Here is a 10,597-nt window from a genome sequence, read left to right as displayed (position 1 = left end):
GGGTTTTCAGTCTACGCATATATGCAAAGAAGTGCAACATTTTGACGTTAAAGTTTTTATTTCGTCCGCAGGCGTTTTGCAGAAAAATACATTGTGCGTCTAGCCGCCGGCGTTTCTCCCTTTATGTAGGTCCCAGTGCGTATACGTGGGCGCGTCGGCACATGAGTGGTTGCTACGCTGACTAGGCGGTGCAGACGATCGATGTCCGATGAGTCAGCTTAATGCGACGTGTTTGTGCGTATGAGAAAAAACACAAGCCTCGCGATCCAGTGAGCGACTGTGAGTTGAACAGTCAAGTGTGTGGTTGACGGGGTCGCTACACATCTTCGCTGAATCGTTCATTGGAGAGTATGGATCACCCGCCGAGTGTAAAGCGGCAACAATGAACAATTGTATGTATTCAATCTCCCTTAACCCGATGCAACTTAAGTGTCCATTGTGACGATCGGTTACGCGTGATTAGGTGGTCAGTAATTTAGCCGTGCGATCGACTGTTTGCAGGCATGGTCGGCCAGTGACCAGTAACCTGGTCGCTAATACACACGATTTTTGTCTTTTACAATCATAAGATGGGATCATTGTCATCATAGAAATCTCTGAAAACAGCTAAAACTATTTCAGTTAGCCGATCTGCCGTCTTACTAAAGTCTATTAGGATTTTTCTGAAACTCTGGTGCAGACTTTAAAAGATTCAAAACGACATTGTCATATGTGGAAAGATTTCTGAGCAACAAGGCTGAGATCCAGGGCAACACATGGCACAAAATGAATACTCAACTCTGTCAGTGCCACAAATGAATTCTACTTTGGAGCATGTAAAAACATTAAACACCAAATGGTAGTTACGGTTTCTCATTCCTGTCAAACGTGTGGCACCATGATGTATTAACTCGACAGATGCCTTCAGCTTACCACTCATCGATTCGCAGTGGAAATCATGTCAAAAGTGACAGTCACAGATTTATTGATAGCTTTATTAAATAACAATCATAATGATCTCGGCAGGGAAGAGCTTGTTGTACAGTCATATATACAGCATACGTAAACAAAATTTAAAAGTTGCACATGTTTTCAAAGAACTAGGCGTTACACGTAGATCGCACTGACAGGATTATCTGGAGCCTCCGAACGTCTGTATCCAATGTCAACTGGGGCGAAGCGAACAGTTGGTCGCTGTTCATAGCCGGGTCTCATACTTTTTTCCTCTTGAGTTCTAGTGCAGTGTGTTGGACGTTTTGGTAGCAAAGGCAAAACAGACTCTTTTCCGGAATGAGAAGTCTCACTGGTAGTGTAATTTCTTACGGTGTGCAAGCTGAGAACGTCACCTCCAGAATCAGCCCCTCCGGTGTGGGTGTCTGACGAACTCATTGCATTTTCACATTGGTTCGTGTTGTTCTCGTTCTTCACTGTTAGTGTTGGAACAGGAGCCTTGTAGTACTTCCGAACACGATCAGGATGGGGGTGTGGGGCTTCCGTAAAAGAATCAGGTCTTTTACCATCCTGATTACTTTTGATTGCTTTTCTGAAAATAATGAAAACCACCATTTGACCAAGCAAAAGATGAATTTGGGCCGCCGAAAAAACACACCAGGTGTATTTCTGTAGGTGACGGCAACCATTTGGTTTACATGACGTATGCATATTCCCCATAGAATGTACCGGAAGCTGGTAAAATGACCCATGAACCTGCCGCCAAATAGGCGCTCATTGCCGATGCCCCTTTTAAAGTCGCAATTTAGAGGTCAGATTTTCAGTACATTAGCAAAAGAATGCCGCAAAATCTACCGAAAATCAGGGTGCCTAATTGCTGAACCAATAGGAGAGGAGCCTAAATCAAGTGGGGAATCGTCATTACGGCAAACTAATTTTTCACCCACATCCTCGTCACATTTGGCGACCTTTTTCTCACGTTTTGTGGGCATTCCGAGTGTCTTATCAGTAGTTTGTCCTTTTTTCCAGTTACTGACCAAATGCTTCTGACGTTTGAGGGTGCATGATATATGGTGGACAACCATAAAATTCCGTCAGACACCACACTTTAACAGTTGCAGCATAGCATCGAGGAGTGCACAGTTCAACTACCATTACGAGTTAATAGAGACTGGTGGATGTACCGCAGAATGTGATAAATCGCATACGAGTTTAATGCGGAGCGCGACTATATGCATGCTTCAATCAGGTTTCATTACGTAGCTGGAAGGATGAGTGGTTCACATGAGAAGTGAACCTCCTATCTGTGAAGTCATGGTGCAAGGAGCTAGGCAAGTGGTAACCACGAAATGTTATTCCCATGACTAAGGGGCCAGGAACGCTGCATCCGCTCTAAGTGTGTGTGTTGAGCGCCCTGCCAACCGGCCGCTTGTAGCTTAACACTTCAATCTTAAGCTACAGGTCGGAAGGTCTCGGGTCTCTGACGATTCGCGGGGTGTGCAGTGCTGACGCTCTTAAATAAGGCTGAAAAAGTCTGCAACGTTTCTCGGCTTTACAGCATAGACTATTTGCAGGATGAAGTCTCGATTGAGAAGTGTCTAAATCGTTTTATAAGATCGACAGCTTTTACTGTGTTAATATACCCAATCTTATATATTGGTTCTCTGATCTGGTTCTACGAAAATGACCAGACCAATTATTCGGAAACACCATGTGTTCCGTTTCCTGTTATCAGCCACCCATAATCAAAATACACATCAGATATCCTATTGGCTTTTAGTATTCAACAGTAAGAGGTATGGCCTAATGAAGAACCAAATGAGACAAAACTTACAAAGTCTGAATATAACGTTGAAACAGTAGGGTTTTTTACGTAGCAGTATATCAGTAAATTCTTCCTTGCTGTTTCCCTCTAACTCAGTGGCAAAAATAATACCAGGATTTAGTACGCTTAGTATTTTGCAAAAGGATTTCTCACCGTTTTTCGTTTCATAGGCGACAAAGGTGTCTGTCAGCTTCACAGTGTATGATGCATGATGATTTATTTGTTCTGAAGCCTACCCATGGAAATGACAGCGTAATATGGCCCACTGAAAGGTTTGCTACTATCCTGACTGGATGTTCAGGTTTCCGTCGAATTTGAACCGAAAATTATCGGCACACACCCAGAGAAGAGTACACAGAACATAGTTCGAGGAAAAAAATAGGTCCGAATGGTCACCTACCGTGCCTCTACTGTGAAATGATTCTACATTTAGAGAAACGAGCTGCGCACAGTGGTGATGTACTTTATTCAGCAAAACTGACCTTAGGGTTGCAGCGCAACATCTATTTCCTAATTGGCTCAATATTAATAACCTGCTGTTCGACTTCGATAAAGTTCAGCTTTTTTGGGAGGAAAGAGTCCTGTGCAACGAGCTTTTTTGTCGCACTCTCATAAGCTCCATAGGGGAAAATTGTGCACCAAATCCAAGCAATGAGTCTAGATAGATCGGATGCCTGAGTGACTGTAACACCAAATAACTCACATACGGCCAACACAGTAACGTTATCCAGGAATAAGTGAACCTTCACAAACGAGAGTCTCTCGAAAAAACCAAATTAGTTTGCAAATGAGTGTATATTCGCTAAACATTCTTATGTTCGTTCCGTATAAAAATTTTTTACAGTACCGTCCAAAAATGGCTTTGAAGGAGCAAACGTGGAATTATTTTCAGACCCCTGGGTCTCACAAGAATAATTAAAAATTTCTCGGGCATGCTGTTACTTGCGGACCGTCCCAGCCGACTATATATGTATATTAGTGGTCTAGGAGCTAGCATATAACCAACATCCTCGGTACGCATACCTTCACAACCTGGTCAGGTAGGAACTGACAAAACGAACGACATTGGAATCCGTTTTCCAGTACAGTTCCAAGTGTCCTGTGGGGTCATCTGGGGACGCAGCAACGAAACCACCTTGATTTACTTACTTTAACTAACACAACAATCTTGTTCTTGTTTACAGAAATCGGAAGCACTTTTAGTAGGCTAAAGCCAGTCATGTGTAGTATATCCGTGAAAAGATAACCTGCAGCATCGTAAATAGTACCGCATTCATTACCTGCATGGGGTACCTCAGACATCACACCAACGCCGACAATTACCAGTGACGGTCCTGACACATAAGAACTCAAAAGTTAGATGTATTCAGATCCGAACAAGATGGTGCATATCTGCCTATCGATAATTCGGGACGGCTGTGTGCGGTTGTCCTTTGGTACAGTACCACCAATCTGATGTGGCGGTCGGGTTTGAGTGCTACAATGATAACGTGGGCTAAAGTGACTGGAATTTGGTTGGCTAAGGTACAACCACACCAGAAAGGCCAAAAGTAAGCAGTCAAACCAAGAACACCAAGGCCCATTACTAGCAACAATCGTGATAAAAGGCGATGCGGGGGTATGGTAGTAATGTCCTCAGCAGTGGGAGTATGAAGGCAGTAAGGTGTTTCCCCCAGACGACCAACATGCCAGCATTCATGGAACCAGCCATGCTACCTTCCAAAGAGGAGGAGTGGGTTAGAAAATAACGGCCCAAAAAACCGCAAACTCCGATCACCAAATGGTTGACCGTCAACGCCAGTGCATTATTCAATACGGTCGAAATACTTTAAAACAAGAGCCAAGGGCTGCTCAAAAGACACTTGCTGCGCGCAGCCGCATTGGAAGTGAGACAGTACTGCCTTACTCCTTACACCCTTGGGACAGACAATGACCCTGCAGCGAGCAGAATAGACTTATGAGTCTTGACACTGGAAAGGGTCCCCAAAGATGACCATACTGCAAGCTGACTCGTGGTTCAGCCTTTTGAGTCAGATGGATAATGTCAGGGCCTCCAAACAAAACCATATATCCTCCCACAGACTGTAGGTCAGACACTGTGTCAAAAGATCAAGGTGATTTAGCTCAACAAATCCCCTTTCTCGGCCTGGGAAGCAGGGAAGTATCATTTGTCGGCACAGCTGTTTATCCACCGATACTCCTCCCCAACCTCTCCACATCACAAAACCAAATGTTCCTAGGTCATCTGACTGTCAGTTAACTGCACCCCATGGCCTATTAACAACAGCAAAATGACACATTGCAAAATCCCAGTGCACTTTTCTGCATTGCAGCTTTAAACGTCCGTAATCTATGTCAAATAGGAAAAAAGACGATACTTGCTGAAACCTTTCCGAACTGGTCATACACGACCACGGCGTGATTGTGCATCTCAAAACGCCAAGCACGAACTCAGCTATTTCACATTTCTACATTCGCGTGCCCGGTGGTCCAGAAGCGATGACTCATGGGTCATATAGCGCTGGAGCTGCATTCAGCCCCAAAGCTGAATGGCTTTTTTGGATTGGATGCCAGCGAACAGTCATCTTTGCGCCGTCCTGTCATCCAGCTGAATCAAGTTCAATGCCACTCGCCATAAAAACGGCTTCTCTTTGTAGTATCCGCACGCACCCCAGCGAACTGGAGTTCTGACGTTGATAAGGACATTTTCTATCACGAGTTACCCGGACTCATTCGCAAGGGAAGAAGCGCTGACATTGTGATCCTTGTGGGAGATATAAATTCGCAAATAAGATGCCCAGGCTCGTAAGAATCACATCTGGACGATCGATTCGGAGTCTAAGCTCGTCTCCACAACGGAAAGCGACGCCTCCGGTTATGTGCTGATCATGAGCTGTTTCTGGCCAATACGAAAATGTAGCAGAAACGTTGGTATCGGGTAACCTAGCGGCCACCCACTGCAAATCAACTACGGACCCAGTTGAATCACGTGGTCAGCAGCCACCGGTGAAGAGCCATAATTCAAGACTGCTGTTCCTCGTAGGACACAAATTAATTCCCATCACGCCAGATGGCAAGATGCTCAGGCAAATTTACTGACCGGAAGGTAACTGGTTCGAACCTGACCTCTGCCACTTAAGTTCCCTGTCTAGGCTTGGACGACCTGGTAGTATCCCAGCCCTCTTCATTCAGGCGCAGCCACCGGTGAAGAGCCATAATTCAAGACTGCTGTTCCTCGTAGGACACAAATTAATTCCCATCACGCCAGATGGCAAGATGCTCAGGCAAATTTACTGACCGGAAGGTAACTGGTTCGAACCTGACCTCTGCCACTTAAGTTCCCTGTCTAGGCTTGGACGACCTGGTAGTATCCCAGCCCTCCTGCTTCATTCAGGCATCATGGAAGCTAGGCACCGAAAAGATGTTCGAGCTGAAAGATTATTGTGTATTATTGTTGATCACGCTACGGTGCGTATGAGCCTGACTGTTTCTTCCCCTTTAGGCCTCCACATGTCAGCGAAAGACATGCAAATCCACCACCTTCGAAGAATTACCATAGCACAGCATTATCGACCTGAGCTAGCTCAACAACTCTCCACCAGAAAACAGTACTGTACTGGTAGTGAGAAAGAGGATGAATAATGGCGAAATGTGAAAAGAGCTCTCTGTTCGACTTCTACAATTCGAACACAAGACTACTGAATAAGTCGAGATCGATTGTTCTGATTGATTCCAAAAAATCCATATCAGCAGGCGACGTGTACAGCGGAGCACGCAACTCCATCAAATGTCAACTATCGAAGAGCCTAAGTAAAGATTGAGACCTCTGGTGAACATCTGGAGAAAATCGTGAAAACCAAGTTGGTTTCTGTCCTGTTCCGTCCGACAAATTCTGGAACAGTGACACTGCTTCCAGTGCCCAGCAAAATTTGTCTTCCTTGGCTCGTAAGCAAACTTCCGCGGAATGGTGAAGTTCTACGTGAAACTTTCGTCTGGGTTGGGGACATCAAATGAGGTCAGACTAGGCTGTGTTCGTTCACTTTTCCTCTTCAACTTCGTCATTGATACGATTGTGGTGTCGAAGTGCTCTAGGAGCATTCGCTTTCGGATATCGAGTAAGCAGACGACATAGCTTTTTTGGATCGGATGCTGTGGTAGTGCAAGAAATACTAAATAGTCCAAACAGTTCCGCCTCAAGGTTTGGCATGCACTTCACGCCTGCAAAGTATTGAGCGCTGCTGCAGGACTCGGTAAGATCGAACCCCAATCTCATGCTTATAATTGAGCTTATTGGTGTAGTGGGCAAATTTGTCTAATAGGGCAGCTGCATCATTTTCGGTGGTCTGGTCAAAGATGATCTTTCCATCCAGATTTTGAAGGCCAGAGCGACTTTTGTGAGTCTACATCATCTATGACGTAGGCGTGACATCAGTTTGTCCGTCAATGATCGGTTGGTTTTCGCTCACAACAGATTATTTCATCACACTCCATAGGTTGCGCTGGCTTGGTCACTGCCTCGTATGCCATTCAACCGAATTCCTCGTAGAGCTTTTTTCGCACAGCCACGCGAAGTGTGGAAACGAGCCAGGGGAGGTCAAACAATGACTTGGCAGCGAAGTATGAAAAACGTTACCGATGAACACAGTTGCACTGAGCACTGTCATCCTCCTGGGTGGGAACTCCGAGACGGGCCACATCAACGGTTAGAGACATTGTCTGGTATGGTCCAGTCTCGATCTCAATAGCACTCGTGCATCTAAGCTGTTTTTGAAAAACGTTACCGATGAACACAGTTGCACTGAGCACTGTCATCCTCCTGGGTGGGAACTCCGAGACGGGCCACATCAACGGTTAGAGACATTGTCTGGTATGGTCCAGTCTCGATCTCAATAGCACTCGTGCATCTAAGCTGTTTTCTTCAATGCACAGCTCCCCTCCCAATCTCCCCAATTAAAATTCCGATGACAACCCTACATTTGCACCTCAGTTATACCAGCTACCGCCTCCAATACTCAGCTACCTAATCCATTTCCCCAACTCGTCAGAAAACGAATTTGTGACAGCTATAACCACTGTAGGATAAGTGCGCGTTTCGTACAGTCGATGATAATGATGAAAGAACTGACAATCATTTTGGATTTTGGACGCCCAGGTTGATTTTTCAAACAGAGATCCCTGAGATTCAGTGGTGTGAGAAGCAAAACAATGAAGGCTGGTATCATAAAGTGAAAATAGCAGTATCAACTAGAGTTCGGGTAGGCAGCGACTTAAGAATCCTCAGCCTAATTCACAAAAATATGCTCCTATATGGACTAGCATTTCATTAATTCTCGTGGAAACAAAGTGCACCGGAGCGAAGACATTTTGCCAAATACTGAAAGTCTGAGGTTGTAATAGCCTGTGAACCAGTCAGTTCATTTTGGCTCTAGAAATGCTTCGTTCTTTCCGTTGGATCACATAGAGATGAAAATTAAGGCATTTCTAATATTTCATGTACTGGACAAGAATGCATTCACCTACCTTCGTCTAACGTACCAAAATCCACCGATAAGCAGGATCACAAGGAATAGCAACGGTATACCAGCAGCTAATGCAATATTCTGAAGCAGGAGTAAGAAGATACCATTCACGACTCAGTTTTATGAGTCAACTTTTAATGCGAAATTTCCAATATTCTGAAATCTGATTACGATTGCAGGAGGTCGATCAGAAGAAAACAGTTGCGCCATACCTTACAGCCTTTTAGGGATAATCAAATACCAAGAAATTATAAGTATATTGTTATTCGGATGAAACAGTTTCTATCGGTTTAGCAGAATCAAGTCTTGCCGATTGGCGTCGGCATGGATGTAGTAACCAGTTCCTGTGAATGATCAAGTTCACATTTGGACGCGCTAGTCGAGTTGGAGCTCGTGGAATTGTGCAAGCTTGTTCTGTATTTTACTGTTGGTGAGCCCTGTCCACAGGACATATATCTACTGGCCGTCGTTTCAGATGACAGGTGGATTGAATGTAAATAGTTAAGAATTCTGCGCAAAGACATTCTCCATAGTTTCTTGCATTTCAGCGATGCATTTTTTCATTCAAGCAGTAAATTGTGGCTTAACGTTGCTTCTTACAATGCAATTACTGAGTTTCTCCGGAGCTCGTGTAGCTTGTCAGCGTTTTGTGGAAGATATGCGTAAATTCTTCGTTTCAAAGACCATACATTCAGCTGTCTGCCACGTCTGTCAATGCGTTCGGCCTCCGGATCCAAACGTCATTTTGCACAGACACTATCAGGTCGATAATTCGGTGTTCCAGAACTTTTTGAATGCAACGGGTGACTTGAAAATTTGTTTCGTATACACACCGTCACCCATGTGATTCAATGTGAAAGCCGCCCGACAGTGTGCTTGTTGAGTCCGGCACGGAGACTCTTATATGGCAAGATATTCTTTATTCCCCGAATAAGGACCCTCTTCTAAGGAGGACCAATTCGTCCTGGTCCATTAAACTTTACCATCAGCAAAATGTCAACCACATCAAAACCGCCCCAGAGAACTAGTTATTTAGCTCCCAAACATTCCCCAGTAAGGATTACGTTATTTACGAAAAGTCGGGAAATTCAAAAGAAAAAATTGCCCAGCTCAGCGAACCAATCAGCAACCATCAATCCTAATGAAAAATATCAAAACAGTTCGACTGATAATGAACGCCGTTCGCTTCTACTTGTCTCTATGGGGTTTTATACTAACGGAGTATTTGACCTGTCCGTAAAAACGGCTCTTTGGACTAAACATTTTGGATGAAGAAATAAAACGCAGATATAGGCCCGGAAACTAACTTCGCTTACTTGCCTTTCCGATTGACGCAATCGAAAGCTCACATCTCGTTCCTATCCAGCCTTTGTGGCACTGACACAAGTAGGACGATCCATTCAACTGATCGATGCAGCGACCGCCATTCAAGCAAGGAGACTGGGAAAGTGCTCCAATGTTACTGATATTCGTTGCCATTTGACAGGCCGAACGTTCGGTACAGTGGATTCCAGACCATGGCTCGCTGCATGCACAACGATAATGATGCATTGGAATACTAATTGTGTGACAGAAACCACCATTTTTGCAAGGTGATAGGTCGCATGGATCCGTATCATAGATGCAATCAAGGTCTGCAAATCGGATGATGCAGCAAATGGATGTACATTCGCTAATTTCGTGCAATTCGGTTTCAAGTAGAACATAAGGTTGACGGAAACCCGGGGACTGCGCCCACCTGATGAGCCCCAAAAAGGGCGAAACCGGTCGTGGGCTATCGACGGATTTCAGCAACTTTATGAGCAGTATATTAAGAAGTAAGACAGAATTGGGTTTAATCAAAGTGTTTTACTGCTTCTTTGAGAATGTTTTCTAAGATTGTGCAGACCAAATAAGCGCTTGTAAACGGCCAACAATCGTGAGTCAGGGGAACAGTTGAAGCACATGGCTTTCATTAAATAAAGAGCTTCAAAAGAGCCTCTTGGTTGCTTGTGAATATGCTGAAAGTCGAATATGGTCCAGGAAATAAATCGTTTTGAGCAGAAATGAACTTCTGAATTATATGCTTCAGTGAGCTCAAAATCTCGAATAAAATAGGAAACTAGAATGCGGCACTCTAAACTATCGGAGGTAGTAATTGCTTTTTCAACTGAGCTCATCACAAACCCGTTTACTTAAATCTGGCTGATGTCCTTAATTTCTAAATTTTATAAAGTATCAGCTGTTCTTCAAGGAGGCGTCGCTGACGCAGGCCCCTTGTTTCGTATATATATAATATATATATATATAATAATATATAATAATATATATATAATAATATAAT

At 44.2% G+C, this 10,597-nt stretch overlaps 1 protein-coding gene across 1 annotated transcript in view; it reads right to left on the bottom strand.

Moving 5' to 3' along the window:
* Positions 1 to 286: 286 nt before the first annotated feature.
* The window catches only part of T265_05780 (hypothetical protein), a gene marked incomplete at both ends in the record, with an annotated part of 29,211 nt that continues 18,900 nt past the window's right edge, over positions 287 to 10,597 (bottom strand). Inside the window, 3 exons of the mRNA XM_009170874.1 lie at positions 287 to 1,522; positions 8,276 to 8,342; positions 9,591 to 9,908. Coding sequence (XP_009169138.1) covers positions 1,087 to 1,522; positions 8,276 to 8,342; positions 9,591 to 9,908 — 821 coding nt within the window. The remainder of the gene's footprint in view (positions 1,523 to 8,275; positions 8,343 to 9,590; positions 9,909 to 10,597) is intronic.

Source organism: Opisthorchis viverrini (genome assembly GCF_000715545.1).
Source record: "Opisthorchis viverrini unplaced genomic scaffold opera_v5_114, whole genome shotgun sequence".
NCBI classification, from domain to species: domain Eukaryota; kingdom Metazoa; phylum Platyhelminthes; class Trematoda; order Opisthorchiida; family Opisthorchiidae; genus Opisthorchis; species Opisthorchis viverrini.
Note: the sequence above shows the minus strand (reverse complement) of the source record. Positions and strands in the feature narration are given on the sequence as shown.